This window comes from Condylura cristata, unplaced genomic scaffold (assembly GCF_000260355.1).
Source record: "Condylura cristata isolate star-nosed mole 26May11 unplaced genomic scaffold, ConCri1.0 scaffold00011, whole genome shotgun sequence".
Lineage (NCBI taxonomy): Eukaryota > Metazoa > Chordata > Mammalia > Eulipotyphla > Talpidae > Condylura > Condylura cristata.
In genome coordinates, this window is record NW_004567112.1 from 52,852,623 (window position 1) to 52,874,494 (window position 21,872).

The 21,872-nt window shown below is 36.4% G+C and overlaps 1 protein-coding gene across 1 annotated transcript in view; it reads right to left on the reverse strand.

Moving 5' to 3' along the window:
* Nucleotides 1–21,872, reverse strand: part of ASAH2 (N-acylsphingosine amidohydrolase (non-lysosomal ceramidase) 2) — a 49,896-nt gene that overhangs the window by 18,633 nt on the left and 9,391 nt on the right. The window contains exons 4-10 of the mRNA XM_012723503.1: nucleotides 21,037–21,164; nucleotides 19,884–19,961; nucleotides 10,065–10,185; nucleotides 8,274–8,399; nucleotides 5,669–5,755; nucleotides 3,755–3,859; nucleotides 3,561–3,642 (exon numbers count right to left, since the gene is read on the reverse strand). Coding sequence (XP_012578957.1) covers nucleotides 3,561–3,642; nucleotides 3,755–3,859; nucleotides 5,669–5,755; nucleotides 8,274–8,399; nucleotides 10,065–10,185; nucleotides 19,884–19,961; nucleotides 21,037–21,164 — 727 coding nt within the window. The remainder of the gene's footprint in view (nucleotides 1–3,560; nucleotides 3,643–3,754; nucleotides 3,860–5,668; nucleotides 5,756–8,273; nucleotides 8,400–10,064; nucleotides 10,186–19,883; nucleotides 19,962–21,036; nucleotides 21,165–21,872) is intronic.

A 21,872-nucleotide genomic window follows, 5' to 3' on the forward strand; every position in this document is an offset into this window, starting at 1 on the left:
TTCAGATCTGTCTAAATCAAATATTACCAGGAAAGATAACACAGAATTTAGAATACTGTATCTGTATTCACTTTTTTAAATTAATGGTTCCAAAATATGCATATATAAAAAAAGATAACATGGTGATTGATCATATGTGAGTAAATTAAAAACCACTGGATTGTACACAGTAAATGAATGATTTTTATGACTAAATTAAATATTACCAGGAAAGATGGAACTGAATTTAGCAAATTGCATCTGTATTCATTATTTTTTAATTAATGGTTTCCAAAATATGCAAATATGCCTGTGGATGATATTCCATTTTTTCTACTTTGTCTGCTTTATAAAGCCTATTACAGTGATAATAAGAACCCATGATATACCCATGATAATAAGAACCCATGGGTACACAACCCATGATAATAAGTGATAAACTTGTGGAAATAGAAACAGGAAGGAGACCTGGGACTACAGCTTTAGAATCCTAAAGACCTGAGGAAATTTTGCTTAGTAAATGAATCAAGGAAAAGATACAGATAACCAAGTGAAGAGCTGACTCACACTATTGAAGGTATAAACCTTCTCTAACCCCCCTTACAGCTCCAGCACAATTGAAAATCATCCATCCCTGGCAGATGATTATATAAAGAAAATGTGGCCATATATCCCTTAACTACATTTTGGCAAAGGACAGACCAAATACATGACAATAATTCTAACAGACTATATTAAATAGCCAGGTGTGCAGGAGGCTAGACCACATATGTATGTGTAGGTATACCCAGTGATGTTCACATAATGATGAAAACATCTAATGACATATTCCTTAAAATGTATCCTCATGGTTAAGGAACAAATGATTCTATTTATGCAATGGAAAATTATTCGGCTATTTTAAAAAAGATTTTAAAAATCTATTTTAAAAAATGTTGCACACAGTTAACAACATGAATGGACATAAAGGGAATTATGCTCAGTGAAGTAAGTTACAGGTCAAAAGAAAGATACTGTCTAATTTCACTTATACACAGTGAAAGACACTTTGATTTCATTCATATGTGGAAGATAAAGAAACAAAATAAATGAACAAGTATAAATAAAAGCAAGAACAAACTCTTAAGAAAACAACAGTGGTTACCAGAAGGGGAAGGGAAAGAATGTGGTAAAAGGACTCAGTGCATGGAGGATGGTAACTAGACTTAGGTGGTAAATACACTGTCTATACAGATGTTAGTATATAAGACTATACACCTAAAATCTACTTAATAGTTGAATGTCACAACAATAAAAACATTTAACTTAAAATAAGCAAAATCTCTAAGTCATTTTTAAAAACTGTCCAGCCCCAAATTGAAATACAAAGGTCTATTTCTATCTCTACGTCAATCAGTGGGAAACTAAGTTTAAAAGACACCTATTCTAACACTGAAAGTTCTAGCCAGAGCAATAAGACAGGAAAAAGACATTGAAGCAACCCAAATAGGGAAAGAAGTAAACTATCCTTATTTGCAAATTTACATGGAAAACCCTAAAAACTCCACTAATCCAAACCATCAACCAGTTTAGCAAGGTAGCAGGATATAAAATCAACACACAAAAGTCAGAGGCCATCCTATACACAACCAATCAAAAGAAGTAGAAAAAAAAAATCCCCTTTTCAATTAAAACAAAAAGAATCAAATACCTGGGAATCAACCTAACAAAAGAGGTAAAAAAGAAACAAAGAAAATTACAAAACACTGTTAAAAGAAATTCATGAAGTCACCATGAAATGGATCCCCCACTCATGGATCGGGAGAATTAACATCACCAAAATGGCCATCCTACCTAAAGTGATATACAGATTTAATGCCATCCCAATAAAAGTTTCTTCATATAAATAGAAAAAATATTGATGAGATTCATATGGAACAAGAAAAGACCTCAAATAGCCAAAACTCTCATGACTAGGAAGAAAGAGAATGGAGGCATTACAATCCTAAACTTCAAGCTATACTACAAAGCCATAATAATCAAAACTGCCTGATACTGGAACAAGAACAGACATACAGACCAGTGGCTTCGGATAGAAAACAGATACAAACCCACAGGTTTATGGACAGCTAATCTTTGACAAAGGAGAGCAAAGAAGATACAATGGAACAAAGAAAGTTTGTTCAGCAAATGGTGCTGGGTAAACTGGGAAGCTACATGCAAAAAAATGAAACTAGATCACTATCTCTCACCATACACAAAAATCAACTCGAAGTGGATTAAAGACCTATACATAAAAACAAAAACCATAAAATACCTGGAAGCAAAAATGGGTCAAACACTACACGACATACACTTCAGAGACTTCTTTAAAGATAGAGCACCCAATGCAGTGATAGTGAAGGCGAGGATAAATAGATGGGACTGCATCAAATTAAAGAGCTTCTGTACAGCAAAAGAGACATTACAAAAGACAGATACCCCACTGATTGGGAAAAAATTTTCTTACACAAAAATAGCAATAAAGGATTGATCACAAAGATATACAAAGAACTGGTGAATCTCAACAAAAATAAACAACCCCTTCAAAAAATGGGCAGAAGAGCTAAAAAGACACTTCTCCAAAGAGGAAATGCAGATGACCAACAAGCATATGAAAAAATGTTCAACATCACTTGTAATAAGGGAGATGCAAATTAAAGCCACAATGAGATACCACCTCACCCCAATGAGAATGAGAATGGCACATCTTCAAACAACTAGCAACAACAAATGTTGGCGAGGATGTGGAGAAAAAGGAACTCTCCTGCACTGCAGGAGAGAATGCAACCTAGTACAACCACTATGGAAAACTGTTTGGAGGTTCCTCAAACTGCTAAACATGGAGCTTCCCTACGACCCAGCAATCCCACTTCTAGGTATCTACCCAAAAGACACAAAAACACTGATTCGAAAAGATACCTGCACCCCATGTTTATTGCTGTCTTATTTACAATTGGACAGATATAGAAACAGCCCAAATGCCCAAAAGTGGATGACTGGATTAGAAAGATGTGGTATATATACACAATGGAATATTACTCAGCAACCAAAAAAAAAACACATGCAACATGGATGGAGCTGGAAAAGATCATGCTTAGTGAAAGAAGCCAGAAAGAAAAGGAAAAATATTGGATGGTTTCACTCATAGCAGGAATATAATGGACCAGGCAAGAAAATAATAATAATGAACAGCTATAGACCAGAGACATTTTATGGGGGGGTGGAGTGGGGAATGGGATCAAAAACAGTGGGGGGAGAGAAATGCACTGGACTATGGTGATGGCACATGGGTGATTTGGTGATAGGAAGCCCAAAGATATAACAACTGAGATGGAAAAATTAAATGATACAAAAATAAACTATTATATTATTTTAATAAATAAAAAATTTTAAAAAGACACCTATTCTAGGGAAATCTGTCATAAACCTGAAAACCCTACACTCTCCTGAGCTAAAAAATTAAAATAGCAAATGTATTGGCGACCATTAAACCCTAAGAGAGAACAGAACTCAGAGTCTTCAGAACCTGGAAGCACAGATTTTATCAAACTTCACCTCACCTTGTGTAAAATTGAGGCCTCCAACTCCGTCAATAGTGCCAGCTGCAAAACTGTAGCCCAACGCTGGTTTACATGTTTTTGCCTACAGAATAAGAATTTGAAAATAAAAACAAAAAGAAACAGAAGTTTAACTTCTAGTAAATCATGAGCTATCCCCAGAGCTTTACCCTCATGGCATCATCAGTGACACTTACTGTGTGTGTGGAATTGAGAATGACAGTGACATCTGTCATATTCACCCACTGATGAGCTGAAGCCAGGGGTCCAGTCACTTCCTGGGTTGCGAAGGCATATAAGTCCTAGAAAATTCATTCATGCTTAGTGTTATAAACAAAAAAGCCAAAATGAATACCATTAATCTGTCCAGTAGTATCAGTTGTCAAAGTAGCTCTCAACCATAGTTTGCTTGTTGCCTGCTTACTAACAGCTACTACTCATCTCTCTCCTTCCCCACTACTAGTTCCCCCCACAGCTCCCCTTTTTCTCCTCCCAGACCCAGGTATTTGGCATAATCTTGAATCTCCTGAGATGCTTGGCCCATGTCTAGTCCCCACAAATATAAAATTTCAGGCATACAGGTTATGACACAAGAGAGCCAATCTCATTTGAAAGACAGCCAAGCAAACCTAAGTTTAGGAGTAGGTAAGCCAAATTATTATCCATGCCCGGTGAGAGGGCGTCCTTGGGACTTCTCATGGAGTTTTCTCTCTCAGGACTAGTGCCAGGGATGCCTTGAAAGACTTCAGTCCCACTCAGTCCACCTCAGCTAACCTAGCTACAACCTACTATTAGGTGTCTTTTTCAATAGGAGGCTTCTGAAAATTTTCTGAAGCCATTTTTGGGGTCCTCACTGCTCCTTTTACATCACTGTACATGTTTGTACAGTAACTGGTTTTACCTTTCAGGTGTAGACCCCACAGTTCTCCTGCTGCCACATCATCCATGAACCAACACCATAATCCCTTGTGTTCCTCCCTCCTCTGTCTGGTGTGCTTTTTTTTACCAATATGGTTAGTTGCTTTTTTCAATTCTACAAGAAAAATGAGTCTAAACATGTTTTAAAGTGTTTGTTTCTTTTTTTGATCTGCATCATGAAATAAACTAATCCCATTTCAACGCAAATCCCTTTGCCTGATACCTACATCATTTGCACTCTATTGGCACCCTAGTTTTAACAACCACATGGCAGCACTCAAGTAAGTGGTCGGGAGGTTGTGCCTTCCTGAGAAGGGTTCCCAGTGTGGGGCAAATCTCTCTGACTCCCAGGCTAATAATGCTGACAGAATTTCTGACACCAAATAGTGTCATGTATGCTCACCCTAAATAGAATCTGTTCATTTAGAACAGCCCACTGACAATAAACCCACAGTCATTGAAAGAAACTGCAGAAAAAGGGTGGTGTCCAGTGTTGAAGTGTGCTTCTATTACTCTGTAATTGCTCCCAAACTGTTTTTTATATTTTTGAAATATTTATGTGCACATATATAGACATGCACATACACAAAACAGAGGTATAAATAAATGATAAAAAGTAAGATATTAAAACTATGTCTATCTGCGATTCCTCACCGACAGGCCATCCTTTGTTTTGTTTTTGTTTTTGTTTTTTCAGTCAGAAACCTGTCTCCAGAGCCTCTGACATGGAACATGGGGGCAAATGGAAGACAACATTTGGAAAATATGGATGTAGGGTAGAACATGTCACACTGGTCTCACTGGGTACCGATTCCCCAACAAAAAGTTAGGAAAAGGTCAGGTGAATTCGCAGGCAGCGATCTCAGAAACTACTGAATATTTGGACCAGTGGGGTACAATCTGAGACCACATAAATTGAGAGCCTTACAGTCAAGAATCCCACTGCCAGAAGTACTCAGGTAGATACAGAATGTTTTCCTGATTACTTGGGCTAACACATAATTCCTGTCAGAAGTCAGACAAAAGCAGAGCACTTCTGAAAGCAGCCTTCCAACACACATGAATCAACATTTCCTCAGCACAGCTTGTGAGCTTGCTGCCTGCCTTAAATTGTTTCATTTGTCATGAGCACCATCAGGAGATTTTTAAAAACAATTTCAAATGAAGATGAAAGAAGCCGGGCCCACTATTACCTTGGCTTTCTGAAATAAGATCTGTCCTATGATCTGTGTGCTGTCCAGCATGTCTTGTCCAGGTCCCATGGCCATGCACATGTTGGGCTAAGTCAAAATGATACAAAATATCTTCTTAGTGAAATAGTGGTCATTGTAAAGAACGGACACCTACAGGTGAATCTAAGCAAGCAGTTTTAAGCCACATTTTAGCATTTCTTTTCAGGTACTCTTTCAATTTGCAAGTTATGAAGACCAAAAGGCACTTATGGAATTAGACCAGTAAGTATCTTTAAAAACTTTCTATTCTCCTTTCGTTTCAATAATAAAACTGAAGAAAATGAGAACATAAAGGCTAACGTGAATTAGATTTATCAGAGATGATCCAGATAGCTAATATCTGATCTAAGATTTAAAAACATGCCTCTCCATTTGTCACTTTCTACATTTGCTTTATCTTTCTACCTGGCTTGTTCTGTTTATGATTCTTCCTTTCAATCATCTTAAACTGAAAATCAATTAAAACAATATTGGAACAAATTACTTTCTTGAGGGTGGGGGGGGAAATCAGTAAATAAATCTGGACCTCTACTTTACTTAAATCATAAAAATTTGATTATCAATTATGTAAATATTGTAAGTGGAACAACAAAGATTTTTTTTAATATGAGTTGAAATGCTTAAAAAAATAAAAGAAACTGGGTCTAAGAATGTGGAAGAAAAATCTAAATGTTTTATAGGAAGGTCTAATATATCTGACAGCTTAAACAGTTTAAGGTTGTAGGAGAACTGGTCTATCAGAAGTGTGTGTGTGTGTGTGTGTGTGTGTGTGTGTGTGTGTGTGTGTGTGAATTTATGACAAAATAAGAATTTACTATATTAGGAGCTCTAGAGAATCAATTTAAAATAAACTTTGATTTGGGCCCTCCCTGCTGGCACAAAGGATTGGAGTGCAGCACTATAAAGCTATCTGCAGTCACTGCACCACAAGTTCAATCCCCAGCCAGATAGGTGATCCACATGGCATGGCAGACCTTTCCTATCTCACCCACTGCTCTCCTCAGCAATGTATTTCAGTCAATCTGCCTGTTCTGCTCTCCACTCTGTCTCTGATGAATCCTCTCACCCCTCCCTCCACCTCTGGTCTGTACCCCAGTTCTTGGATGCATAAATAAATAAATCTTTAAAAAAAAACTTTGATTTCATAATGACTTCAGTAATCTCTTATGAGCAGGAAAAAATATCCTGTGTGTATATCAAAATCAGTACATTAAACACATTAAGCTTATTTAATGTTACATGTCAATGATATCTCAATAAAGTTGATCAGGGGAATAAAAGCAAAAATGGCTCTTAATTATACACTATGAAAATACAAATAAAATAGGTAATTCACAAACATGGAACTGTAAAAGTTCATTCTACATTAAAATGTGTTCGATTTCTTAAACAATTCAATGCAAATTTAAGCTACAAAGAGAGAGGTCTGCACTGCAATCATCTTGGCCAAGATTGAAACATTAACAAAAGTGATGTTGGTGAGCAACATTAAGTGTTGCTCATGCACTGTAGAACATGACTGAGAAGGCACTGGACAGTGAGTAGAAGAAGTCAGAGTTGCTTTTTCTTTGACAGCAAGAGCTCTTTTAAGAATTTAAAGTGACACCCATCCACATATGAAATATGCCTCAGCATAGTGACCCTAGCATATTTATATGAAGGACGGAAAAAATAAAAGAAGAAATGGTGTGAAAGAAAATGGAGGAAAGGGAAGGAAATAGTTGATGGCAGGAGACTGGCTAGCAAATGATAATACTTACAATTGAAAAATCACAGGACCAATGATGCTATAAGTATATTTACTAGTAACAAAGAAGCAGTAAATAGAACAGCATTACAGTAAGATCCTAGTCATATAAACTTACACATACATTTATTTGTAAGGCAGCATACTCTATAATATACTCTATAATTTTTAAATTATTTTCGAAGGACCACATTAAAGCAGAAGACAGGGCAATTCTTACCCATTTCCCTCTCTTCTTTCTTAAGTGATTTCCACTTTGGTTTAGAAAGTCATCTTTCTCAAGCAATAACTCATCTCTTAGTTCCAAATCAACCAAAGGAAACCATGATATTCCTTAGGTCTTGCTAGACTGGTCAGAAAATCCAGGTTATATCAGCCTATACATACCCACCCCTGCAGCAACGATTTTGGTTCAGGGATATGTTTGAAACATAATTTGACCTAACCAGACTAATGAGAACTTAGATTCCATGGCTGGAGGAGTCTTTTTTCTTTTTTTTCAATCAAGAGAAATGTCTCAAACTGCTTTTGGTACTAATTTGTGAAAAAATGCCAAGACAAAATGTTTCAGAAAGTCCAAGTTTGGGGATAGTATGCAATACCTGACATTTATTAAGTTGTGTCACTAACTGAAAAAAATCTATGTCAATCAAATGGAAGAACAGTTTTACCTGAAAAATTTAGTAGGTACTTTTGGAAAGAGTAGGTTGCAAAAGATCAATGTACACTTGATGAAGAACATATTTGTAAATTAAAGATCAATAATTAAAGTAGCTATGATATACAAAAAAGAAAAGATTTAATGTTATAGTTACCTACCCCACCAAGGGGACAAGAGCTATTGGCGTTATCACAAGATTCTCCTGTGTCGACACAATGTGGACCAAGAATATTGGGGGACACATCTCCTAGGTTTGATGAAGCAAAAGCTGCTACATAAGGTCCCTGCCAAAAGAAACATCCAATTGTTTTTTATTCTTTATTTCCTATAGTGTTTCCAAAAATATATAAACATTCTATCTACTCTGATGAACTATTCAAACTCTTTTCCATGCACTGAGGGTTAATACAATACTCAGAGAAAATTTTTATTTTGAAAGTCTCATGAAGCATTCAGTATACACATTATTATTAATGATATTCCAACTACTAAAAAAGTTGTGTCTTAGGAGTTTCCAATATGTGCCTCAAACAGAAACATTTTGACAAGAAATACAGTGTACAATAAATTATAAAATGCTAACCCATCAAGCTCTCCATTGTTTTATCTGGAGTGGCAAAATCCATTGCCCTTTAGATATAAATACCCTGTTGGTTTTTAAAAGAGTCAATCTAGATTTTTCTGAAAACTAAACCTAAATATGGCATCTATATTCCAGACCTTCCTTTTGTACTTTTTCTCTATTTCTTCAGCAACAACAACAACAAAAAAAAACACATAACCTTTCAGGGGGTGCAAAGTATTAATCTCAACACAATAGGTCTACCATTCCACCTTAAATGTCTTTCATTTTCTTAGAGAAAAAGATAAATACCAGAGATCAGTTAAGAAAAAAAACTCCTTTTTAAATTGTCTTATATTACGGTTTATTGTTGTACAATACTTGATTTCTCCCCTCAGGGATGGTCCCCATAAACCCACCACATCACCCATGAATCATCACCACAGTCCCTTGTTCTCTCCCCCCTTCTCCCATGTTGCTGCTTCAATTCTATAGTTTACCCACAAGATTTGAGAGATCACTTTTTTTTAACACTAAAAGGATTTTATCTTAAAATGCCTAGCATTCAGTCAGTGATCATAAACCAGAGCCTCCTAACTTTTTCCTGGAATGCTGGATAAAATTAAAAAACAGTTCTGTAAACAAAGGAGCTAAAAGGTCTGATACTGATAGACGTTTCATGAGGCTAATATCTTTATATCAGAACATCTGTTCTGGATGAGGACCTGGGACTCTCATCCATCATAGATTGTGCTGCATTTTTGGCTTCTCCCACTTATCTATATGTAGTCTGCAGTTTACACACAGCTGAAGAGCTTTGGGGCACACAGGACTAAATTTCTGTCTCCCACCCTTTTCTGATGCCATCGGTCACTGTATTGCAAAGTCACAAATACAAGTCTGATGGAAAAGGAATGTCTCTCATTATGTCTTACTGCAGAAGAGTAGAAGAATGTCCTTGGAAAGAAATTTAACTTTAAGAGGGAAGTCTAGATCTGTGTGAAGGACTTATCACCTGTCGTTCTTACACCATTCAGAATGCATTTAAAATTTTCCTAGCTCTGAAAACAAAAGTAAACATTAATATATTTCTATCATATATTCAATTTGAGCCAAATCTACTATATATTGTGCAAATTTTGAACTTGTTCTTCCTTATCCAAATAACTTTATAAAGTCATCAAAATAAGTAGCATTTGAGACAAAGTTTATTAGTCATTTCTAATTTTTCACTACCTATTAGGGAAAAAGAATTCTTTCCATCCCCAAGAATATGACATTCATGATGACACTTCACTCTGGGGGTTGGAACCAGCTCTTCTGAATATTGCATGAATAATGATAATCAATGAATTAAGAGGAAACCTTTGACAGCATAAATTCTCACCTCTCCAGGTAGATATCCTTTGTTCTTCTCTTGTTCAAAAAGGTAAGCTGCATAGCCCACATTGTCACTATTTACAAGATGGTTGGTATTATTCATGCTCACTGGGTGGATGGCAAACCAGCTGTAAAAGAGCAAGAAAATGTATGTTAATGAGGAGACCAAAGAAATGGGACCAAAAACTTCCTATTGGAATTTTTGTCCAATAGTAAGTATATATTTTAATTGTATGCATGCACATTTAATTTCATTCATTGTTAATAAAAATACATTTGTGAGTATGTATCACAAATACATACTCAATATTTTAATTAAATTAAAAATACAAAATTATTTCTATAATTCATCAACATCATCTTCTTTATAAACTTTTAACAAGAGCCACATATCCAGTCTATGAACTGAATTCAACCTCCAAGATACATATTTGCCACTTCGTAAAAATAGAGATGCTTTGGTTGAAGATCTTTTAGAGTCACCCCTTAAAAGCTACCTACAAGCATTCTATGTTAATGGAAAAACCTTTATTAGATCCTTTTTTGTTGTCTGTCCTTTTTCCTAATACTCAAGTTCTGGAGGGAGTTGTAGTTAACTAGCATTTTCCAGTTATAGCTTCATTATATTCAGTTTGGATGGAAAAAAGGGTAGTGGTCACTACCATCCATCGTTCCCCCACCAAAATATTTCCATCCTATGTGATTCACATTGAGATCAGGTAAATTCAGCCAGACTGCAATCCTTCCAGCACACTCAAAGGAAACTGGTAGAACAATTCTGTCAACATCAACATTTAGCACTTCCTAGGTAGATTTTTACAGAAGATCTTTTTTTTTTTTATTCTCACAAAATCTCCCAAGTCAGATGCTATCATTATCCTCATTTTTAAATTAAGGAAATGAAGTCTCAGAGTGGTGAAGTAAATCAATTCAGGTCACACAACTCGAAGTCAAGAAGCAGGTTTGTCGAACCAGTAAAGACCACATTTTACTTGCTCTCAAAAGCAGGCTGTCTCTTCTGTTTATTCACTCCTTCAATACATGATTAGTTCACTTTGACCCTGTACCAAAGCTGGAGATGTAGAGATGACTGAGATATTGCTCTTGAGAAATGCTTCATGAAAGATGTGACATTCGAGAGAGAGAGGTCCTAAAAGATGCACAAGAACTTGGCAAGGGAATAACTGGAGAAAAATAATTCAGAGCTAATGATAAAGATGGGGAGGAACAGTATGAAGATGTGCAGTGGAACAATGATGAAGATGTGCACTGTAAAAGTACAGTCAAGGTGTCCGAGCAGAACAGATTAAGACAAGGAAGACAGTGGTTGAGAACATACTGTAAAATTCTGATGACCTAGCCCTTGGTTTATCAAAAGATAGAACAAAGTCATCTTCACAAGTTCTATCCTGTATGCTGGAATTTGCCATCTCAAGGTAGTATCTTTCAGAATGAAAAAGGAGATATAATAATGGGTACCTAACTTTTGCATGGCTGTGGAGTATTCCTTTAACAAGGAAAATTAATCCTGCATTATCTTCCCCTAGTAGCAGCATATATTTGGGTCAGGACAACTTAGAACGAGAAGCCACTCCTGTCAATAATGTCTTAATGTCAATTACTCACTGTTCTCCTCTATATGTAAACTGAATTCAAACATGGGTTTACTGAAGTAAAAATCTGCTATCCTGTTTCCCAGACTTGCTCCTCAGTTTGATTACTTAGTAAACTCTTTGTCTATCATTAATCTTTATTTTCACTTAACATGATTATTCCAATCATACAATCAATATGGAATTATTAGTAGCTAAGTATATAACTATACTATGAGAAATCTACTCTCACCAATGATATATCTGTGAAGGCCACAAATTTTGACCTTAGTCTATAGACTTCAATGCTTATGTGTTTAAGGCCTTATTTTAGGCCTTAGAAAATTGTAATTTTTCTCTTCTAGACAAAAAATATGCACTCTAAAAGGTTAATTGAATTTCAGAATAAGAAGCTTTATAACTCCTCTTCTGCCCTTTGAAATATATGCTATTGAAATATCAGAGTTGTCACAGTAAACAAAGTACTATAGTAAGAGATGAATATTCATAAACACATGCAGAAAGATGGTCTCTTTAACAAGGCTACTCACAATTTATTTTTCCTGGTCAAAAATATTCATAAAACCAAACTCAAAAAGAAAGGAATAATGGTGTAGGGAGTTTCAGAAAAACTTAAAATACACATATAAAACAATAAATATGCCCTAGTAATAAATATTTTTAAAATATTATCTTCTAGTACAATAGAAAAAGTGTTCAACTTGAGTCTTCATGGTACAATGAAGAATACTGAGGGAAAAATGGGATTTGGGATTTTATCCTACTTTGCACAAAATTAGTTAAAATTTCTGAATCACTGTTTAAGTCAAACAATATTAGATCTCAACCATGTTTGTAAATTAATAAACAGTAAATTAATACAGAATATTATTATTTTCTCCTCCTGTGTAATTAAAGCATTTGAAATAATTATCTCTGGGATCTCTTTCAATTCAGACATTGTGTACTTTTTCTTGGCAACAGAAAAGAAAAGTCCGTTGCGATATTCAGCTTCTTAAATGTTCTAAAGCAGTAACAAACCCATCCCAGGGCCCACTGGACCATCATTTTTCATGAACTGATTCTGTCTTGCACAAAATTAAATTGACCAGTCCCTTCTTGGCTCACTGAGTTAGAGAAGGAAGAGCTTTTGTGTGACTTGCACATAAAAGTTAAAAGTCATCTTCAAAATAAAAGTGCACCAATAGGGGAAGAGAATATTGTACATCCATTCAAAAAATGGATGAGCAAGTGTCGACAGGAAAAGCAATCATCTTCAACCTGTTGCTGGAGATGCATGGAAGGTCACTATTGTGGAACACAAAGGATCAGGGTAAGATAAGCCCAACCTAAAAACGAAATAATTCATCACTGATGATGGTGATCATACTGATACTGAAGCTAACTAACAGGAGGATCAGGAGGATGAGGCAGAAGAAAAACAATGGTGTATTTATTTTCCATAAGGTTAATACAATCTTAAAATAGATGCTGTGTGTGTGTGTGTGTGTGTGTAGCCTATGTGATAGCACATGAAATACTTAAATGAGGAAACCTTGCCCTCTGGTGGCGGAGATCTGATGGTTTACAAACCAGTCATGCTCAGCTATTTCCTAGTCCCATAGTCAGGGTGGAGGCGAAACCCTATTGTACAGAGGAACAGCCCAATATTTATTAGACTTTCCTAAGTGGATAATAAGCCTTTGATGTGTTAAGCTACTGTAATGTCCCATTTGTCTGTTGTTCCTGGCTTTAATACACTTTTTCTTCCTCTCTCACAGTCACTTATCACCCCTCCTCAGTACAAACCATTTGGTGAAGGGGGAAAAGAGTGTTTTCACTGTATTATACTGGAAGGTTTCTTGCACCAGAAATTTTGCCCAAAGGTAATCTGAACTTTAAACAGACAGAAGTAAAATATACAGATCATACTGCTCAGATTTTAGAAAGCCACTGAATTGTAGCCAAAGAAGTACTTCTGATAGAACAAGTATACTAGAGCCAGCATCCTAAAGCAGCTTTCTGCATTCTCTGCTCCAGAGAGGCAGGCTCTCCACTATATCTGTTGTATTACTTAACAACTATTGTAAAGTACGAGATGTCAACATTGCCAAGAGCAATACTCCTTTCATGCTTCAATCACAGGAATACCAATCACCAAAGCCTGTGTAGAGGGCAATTTGGCAACTTAAGAGAAAATTTAATATTAAGCATCCCTCTCTGACCAAGCAATCTCACTTCTAGGAATTTAGCTTAACCAAATCACTGGCACATGTACAGGAGATATATTCAAGAACGGTTATTGCAATGTATTTAATAATGGAAAAATCTATGAATTAAATATGAAATGCTTGCTGGTTACTTGAGTACCTTATCATATATCTAATGGAAGACTATATAGTGATCTTAAAGATGATTTTAAAAATACTAAGTAGCATTGAAAAATATAAAGTGTTTCTAAATTACATATGTCAAAATATCACCTTTAAAAAATAATATATAGGTCCCTCCCTGGTGGCACAGAGGGTTAAAGCACAGCCTGCAAGCCAGCTATAGCCGCTTCAGTGCAAGTTCGTTCCTCCGCCCCAGAGGTGACCCACATGGCGCGGCAGACCTCTGGTCTCACCCACTGCTCCCCTTAGCACAGTACTTTGTCAATCTGTCTGTTCTGCTCCCCACCCTGTCTCTGAGGAATCCTCTCACCACCACTGTGCCTCTGACCTGTACCCCAGTTCTGCATGAATAAATAAAATCTTTTAAAATTTGTTTAAAAATTTAAAAAATGAAGTAAAAAATAATATATATTTGATTAGGAAAACATCTAAAAAACTACGTAACAAGAGTAATAAAAGTTACTGAGTTCTTTATTCACTGTTAAATTTTAGAAAATATAAGAACAAAACAAACATTAGAAAACACACACAAAAATCACTTGACACTAGAGTGACTTCTGACATAAACTCCAGACTTTGGGTGGCAATGATGTGTTACATAAACTGTAGCATATGTATCCACTCTAGCAGTGGATGTTGATGGTGGGGGAAGGTACATGTATGGGAATGGGATTTCTGTACTGCTTAATTTTGCTGTGAACCTAAAATTGCTTTATCAATTGAAATTTTAAAAAATTGTAAAAAACTACCCCAGTCCTAACATAGTGGCTCTTCTGTCATCCTGTGGACAAAGAAGTTGAGCAAGTGTCAACAGGAAAAGCAATCATCTTCAACCTGTTGCTGGAGATGCATGGAAGGTCACTATTATGGAACACAAAGGATCAGGGTAAGGATAAGGATTGTGCAGCCATCTTTGGAATTTACAATCTACCATTTAAAGATTTTAGGTTTTTTTTCCCAAATATCTATCAATCCTAAAAATGTAGAAGAAAGAGAAGCATTGAAAAAGTGAGACGAGCAGCCCAAAGTGAAGACATGTAGAAAAGTTCAACATTAACAAAACAAAAGTCAATGAACAACTATAAACCAGAGACATACTATGGGGATGGAAAGGGGAACAGGATCAAAACTGGGGTGGGAAGGGCACACGGGACTGTGGTGATGGCACATGGGTGAAGTGGTGATGGGAAATCCACGGGGATTACAACTGAGATGAAAAATGCACAAAATGAAGAATGATGTAAAATAAATAGATATATTAAAAAAAAAGTCAACTTTAAATACCTTTTGTCTCCATCCTTTTGTCTCCATCCAACTCATAAATTGGGTTTTTCTACATTCATGGACACATTAATTCAGGAAGTTAAAAAAAATCATCATCTTAGTTTTTTTTTTTTAAGATTTAGTTTTTAGCTTTAAAGATTTATTTATTGGTGCATACAAGAACCAGGCCAGAGGTGCAGGCAGTGAACACATTCACTAGAGACAGAGTGGGGGACAGAACAGGCAGACTGACTGAAATACACTGTTAAGGGGAGCAGCAGGTGAAGCAAGAGAGGTCTGCTGTGCCTGTCCTTTTTTTAAAAAAATATTTATGCTTACAGAACTGGGGTACAGGCCAGAGGTGTGGTGGGTAAGAGGGTTCATCAGAGACAGAGTAGGGAGCAGAACAGGCAGGTTGACAAAGTACACTGCTGAGGGGAGCAGCGGGCGGGTCAGGAGAGGTCTGCCGCGCCATGTGGGTCAGCTCCCTGGCAGGGAATTGAACTCCTGCTGCAGTGGCTTTGGAGAGTTTGTGGTGCTTTAACCGATTGTGCCACCATGGAGAGCCCTGTCCTTAGTTTTCCTTAATGAGTCTTTAAAGGGTCCCCTTACATGACCCTTCTCTGAAAAATGATTTTCAATGTATAAAACAGAAGGAATGGAGCAATCGCTCAAATACCCTGCTAGGCTTCCTCGCAGAGCCAATAAACAGGAATCAAATCATACCAACTCTCACAGGACTAATAAGGTGAGAAAAAGGAAAAAGTTATGCCACTTCTGCAACCTCAAGGAAGAAACCTGCAGAGGCAAAGTGATCAGAGGAGGCAGAGAATTGAGGCAGCCTATCCACTGACATCACACAGGGGACTCCCCTATCTCTGGCTTTCCTTTCACTCAAACATTCAGAAGCTCTGTTTTCTCTTTTGGAGTTTATACACACATAGGGAGTCTTACTACACTGGGTCTCTCAAGATTCATTTTCTCCATTAGACAGCAGACTTGTTCTTGGAAGTATCTCTTAGCATTCATAGTTCAGCCTGCATTTTATTTATTTATTTGAATTTTTTTAAAAAGTATTTATTTGTATATATTTTACATCTTTTTTTTTCATTTTGCTTTCTACAAAGTTTGCTTTCTTTTCTCTGGTATAAACTAGTGGTGGAAATTCTATGGGAACTACAGTCTACATTTTAATTCAGAATACAGAACATCAAAAATATATTTTCCAAGTCTGGAGAAAAATAATTTCCTTTTCTGCATAAGCATTATCAGTCAAAATGACAGAAATCCTTTTCTTACTTAGATCAGCTAGAGCAGAGTAGCCTCACAATAATTGAGGACTTGATGGAATGGTTTCACACAATAATTCTGTTTCATTCCTCAAATCACCCACTGTTCTTAGACATTTAGGAGGCCCCAACTCCCAATTTCCAGCTTCAAATACTCTAATGATTTTCCATTCTCTTGGTGTAAATACCAAACAAAATCTTTACCATGGCACCTAAATTCTACCCATCCCTTTGGTCCCCAAACCCTGTCCTCTCGTCTCTGCACCCCAGCCACACAGGCCTGCTATCAGTTCCTCAAATGGGCCTCAGAACTGCACCAGCAGTCCATCTAGGCTAATGTTTATTTCCACCCCCCCCCCAATTTTGTGAGTTAATTCCTATCCTTTCTGCAGCTTTCAGTTTCATTTCATGTCCTCAGGAAAGCCTTTCCCAATCTCCATGAGCAAATCAAACCCCTATATCGCTTCAATTATATTGAACATATTTATATGACTATTTTATTACCTTTTGTCTCCATTAGCAGACCATACTCCTATAAAAACAGCAACTATATCTATTTTTACTTATCAACATGTTCATATTATTAGCTTCATAACATATATTTCATGATATTTAATAAACCTGTAGGTAAGAAGGTGCTGCAGTCACATTTGAAAATGTGAAGCATAATCTCAGGGAGTTTAAGAGATTTGCTCAGGGAATAACACAGGTATCTATTCCTGATTTCAATGACTGATTCCAAGGATCTTAAGGACTGGCAGTGCTGCATGACACAGAGCAGCAGACTACTAAATGAAGAAATGAGAGCAAAAATGAAAGTAGGAAGGAATAAATTTGAACTTCAGTGTGGCTTTCAGTGTGTAGTAACACACTGAGCAGATCATTGCCTTTCTAAGACTTAGGTGAAGATGATCTCCATGAAATTCAGAGATTCTATGCTTCCAAATTCCTATACCTGGGCAACTGTTAACAGCAGGAACCTACATGTGGTGGTTGAGTTATTTAGCAGCCCAGGTTTAACTCTATGTTTTATAAAATTTTTAATGTATTCCAAAAGCAATTATCACTGGGCAACAGAGGTAACTGCAGAAGCAATTACATCAAGGATAGCATGTGGTGACTATAGAAACAATGGGGAATTATTGCAGGGTGTTCAGCAAAGCAGATGGAAAAGCATTATAACCTTGATAATTAACCCTGGGACATCTTAGTATGCTGAGAAGCGAAAAAAAAAAAATGGACAAAGGATAGAATTTGAAGGTTTTTTTTTTTACATTGTTAAATGATTCAGCAACTAAAAACTTGAATCATGATGGAATCATTCAGTCAAGAATTAAATAGACACTATAATGAAAAAGTCATTTTCTATGGAGCCACAGATATATTCTATTACCCTGGAACATCTCCTAACCAAATTTCCCACAAGTGTTCCACAATCTAAAGCTATCTTACCTTCCCAATATCATGTCTCACTCTCCCCCTGATCCACCCCATTCTCTGGAGTTCAAACTCACTCCTTTTGGTTTTTGAATTTTTTTTCCCCTGTCACTCTATAACAAGCCTCACCATCTCTCAGGTTCAGTAGAGAAGTCATTTTTTTTCTGTGAAACCTTCCATAATGCTACACCCTTCAAATTCCACAGCATTTATTTATGCTCAAGTGATAACACAGATGGTGATCTGATTTATGTTATTATTAATTACACTTTTGCCTGTCTGCCTCCTGTTCCAATCACCCATCAGCCTGTAAGACCTCTGAAGTGCATAGTTACATGCTTAGCATTCAGAAACCCTGTTGAGTTAAATATTTAGTAGACACCAATCATAGATGGATTCATTGTAATGGAAGAATGAGCCTTACTGCATTAATCCCTATAATAAAGTATACCAGGAATTAATTAGTGACCCCCACATTAAACCTAGAGAAGTAACTCTGATGCTAAGAATTTCAAGCACTCTAATATGCCATTAATGGAGTTACTTAAAATACAAAATATTTCTCTTCTTATAAAATAAATAAAATTGTTAAATTCTTATTATTTTATTTGCTTTCTCAACAACCCTTATTCTTATTTTCAAATAGAAAATAAGTACTCTTATTCTTATTTTCAAATATAAAAGTGGAGTTATAAGTGGATAAATGACTTTCCCCAACCACAAGGTTAGTAAACAGCAGTATTGGGATCTGAACCCAAATCCTAAAACCAACACATAAAACCTGAACTTCTAAACCTTGAACTTCTTATCAACAACTTTTTCAAAAAAGGCCAACCTTTGTATCTGAACTGTGAGTTAAGTCTTCAGTATTTTTCTTCACTTTTCATTACGGTTCATTTTACTTGAATAGAAACTTTCATTTAGATATTTCATAATTATATTTGGAAGATTCCTGTAACCTTTACTGAAGATTTCTGTCGCCTTTACTAACACTTATTGTAAACATTTTAAAGACTCACTATATCCCTCCATAATAGAGATAACAAAACTGAGATATGGAACAGTTAGATAACTTGATCAAAGTCACATAGCTAAGAAGGATTAGAGTCCAGAGTAACCCAGCCATCCGGCCCTCGCTGCCCTCTCCACTTCCTGGAGGGTAGAGGGTTTTATGTATCATCTGGCATTCCACAGGTAAGTTGTCTGGGTCTGTTACCCACCAATGAGTTCCTGAGTCAGTCCAACTGAAACAACCAACATCACATAGGAATGCGGACACCTTCCAAAATCCATGCATTTTTGTAAATACAAAACAGTGCAAAAATCTGTTACCAACATGGAATTTTACCTCATCTGCTTCCACATCTAATTTCTCTTTTCATCACTAATTGGAATTGTTCTGCATTAGTCTCAACATAATCCTTTTAGGAAAATAAAGGTAACTATCTCAATCCCTTAATCACTGGCCTGGTTGGTCAGACTGCTTCCTCGTTTTGTCAAAAGGTAGTTGTCTACCACCACAGAATTTGTACAGATGAAATCTTGATAAAGTAATAACCACTTGAATTTAATGAGTCTTTATAAGCTGTGCCAGATAGTGCTGGTCTCTGTGTCCAGATCTGTCTTACACAGATTCAACTTACTAGCTTTGTCTTAAAGAATCCTGAGACACTGAGAATACGCCAAGTTTCCTTGACTGGATCCCACATGTCTATGACTCTCCAATCAAGACTGCTAACCATTCAACTATTCTCAGTCTCTGCTGCCACTAATCTAATGTCTTCCTATCCCTCCTCTCAGCCCCCATAATTAAGGGAGACAGAATTCGATTTTCAAAAAGCAAATAGAGTACCTTATAAGGCCCAGTTCATCACCATTCAAGTCTACCATTTTCAAGATTACCATTTCCTTGTCCGTGTTTGAAGAATACCTAGTCAGCAAAATAAAGAAACATTGTCAGCTCTGTATTAGAACTCAGTCCTCTTACATTACAAACAGTAGAAACTGACACAAAAGCAAAAACCACACACTTCTCTGTGAGTGGGGTTATCTGGCATGCTGTGACCCTACACACTGCACCCAGAACTCAGAAATGGCTTGTGATCAGAGAAAGGGGCACTAGGCCAGCTCATGGGGATGACATACACATTTTTTGTAATATAAGTGATACTATATTTCATAGAAATTTCTTATAAAAATAATTTGTCTTTGAAGTTCCTACTTATATCAAATTTAATGAGATATAAAAATAGCAGGAAAGATGCAAAATCAAAAGCACTTATGACCTGTAATTTAAAGTATTCTTTTATGTCCTTTCACAGGCAATCAGATTCTATTTTCTAAAAATCAATTCTTTTGAAAATTACTGAAAAACTACAGACAGATGTAAAATGAGAGTAGTCAGGTTGAACTGAGGACTTATTTTATACTGACATGATAGCCAAGTACTTCTGTGACAAACCTTGCTCATTGCTTAAAAAAAAGAACAAAATGCAAAAGAAAAAATATGTCTTACTTATTCCATGTAATCACACTAGTTTTATTTCTTCTTCATTCCAGTTTCCATACTCTTCTATCCCCTCTCTCAGCTGCATTCTCCTAAACTAAAATGACTTCTTCTGAATAGCATAAGAAAAACTATTCATTAACTTAATGAACACATGTTCTGCACATTTTCATCTCCATTTTACAGATGAAGAAGCTGAGCACCATTAAGTTAAGTAAATTACCAGAGGTCACAAAAGTAGGAAAAGATAAAGTTGATATGAGACACTGTTTCCTATTCCAAAGCCCAGAGTCCTTCAAGTGTTCCCAGCAACAATAAGCAGCAAAGCAGGAAGACACAAGCATAGATCATGTGTTTTGCCAACTCAATTATTTCTGCTTGTCAAAGGTTATAAACACGTTTTTAAAATTATTTTAAGAGCCCACGGAATTTCTGAGGTAACAGCCCCATTCTTAGATTCTATTCCCTAAAGATTTTGTTTTGATAATTTAGCCCTCACCTTGCTCTCTCTGACTGTGGATTCTGAAGGTAAGAAGAAGGGCTTCGGTTGATCTGGGCACCATCCACCACTCCTTTATTGATAAATATTTTGCCTGGTTTCAAATTTCTGTGTGCTATCTCAATGCTCTGTAGGTTTTAAAAAAAAAAAAGTAGGAAATTTAGAAATTGTGTGGGCATAATGACTTAGTCATTATAAACAGAAAAGAGCCCTACAGACAATTCCCTTCATCTCCAACCTGTCCCCACCCTAGAACAGAAGCTGGCAAACCACAGGACTGGTGTCACTACAAAGGTTAACAGATGTGGTCTTTAGCATTGAGACAGAAGTGCTAAGTGTAGGAAGAAGCCTTTATAAATCAGTACCTTTCTTAGGCAGGCTGAGTCAGGCAGGCATGCTCTGCCATTTCATATGGCCAAGTGGGAGGCCCCACCATGCTGGGACCAGGTTTGTTAGCATGTAGGTGTTCCCAACCTCCTTATTCTCTCTATCCCACCACTCTCTAAGCCAGTTTTCAAACCTTGACTTAGAACCACATTAAGCAATACATTTTCCACCATACATATACACACCAACATTTATATCCAAAAACAAAAGTTCACAATAGAAATTACATTCTTAATGTGTTGTGCACTCTATTTTCTACTCTATTTTGCTCTAGTATTTTAATGCTTACTGCAACTTGTAAAGTTAATGCCATAAAGACATTTATAGATAGCTAGCCACAGTATGAAAACCTTGTTGTAAAGAAATTATTGCCTTTGCTGACTAAGTTTCTGGATTTTCTTCTTTCTGAAGAAAAAAAATTAAGAGAGATACTTAACTCAAAAGGCAAA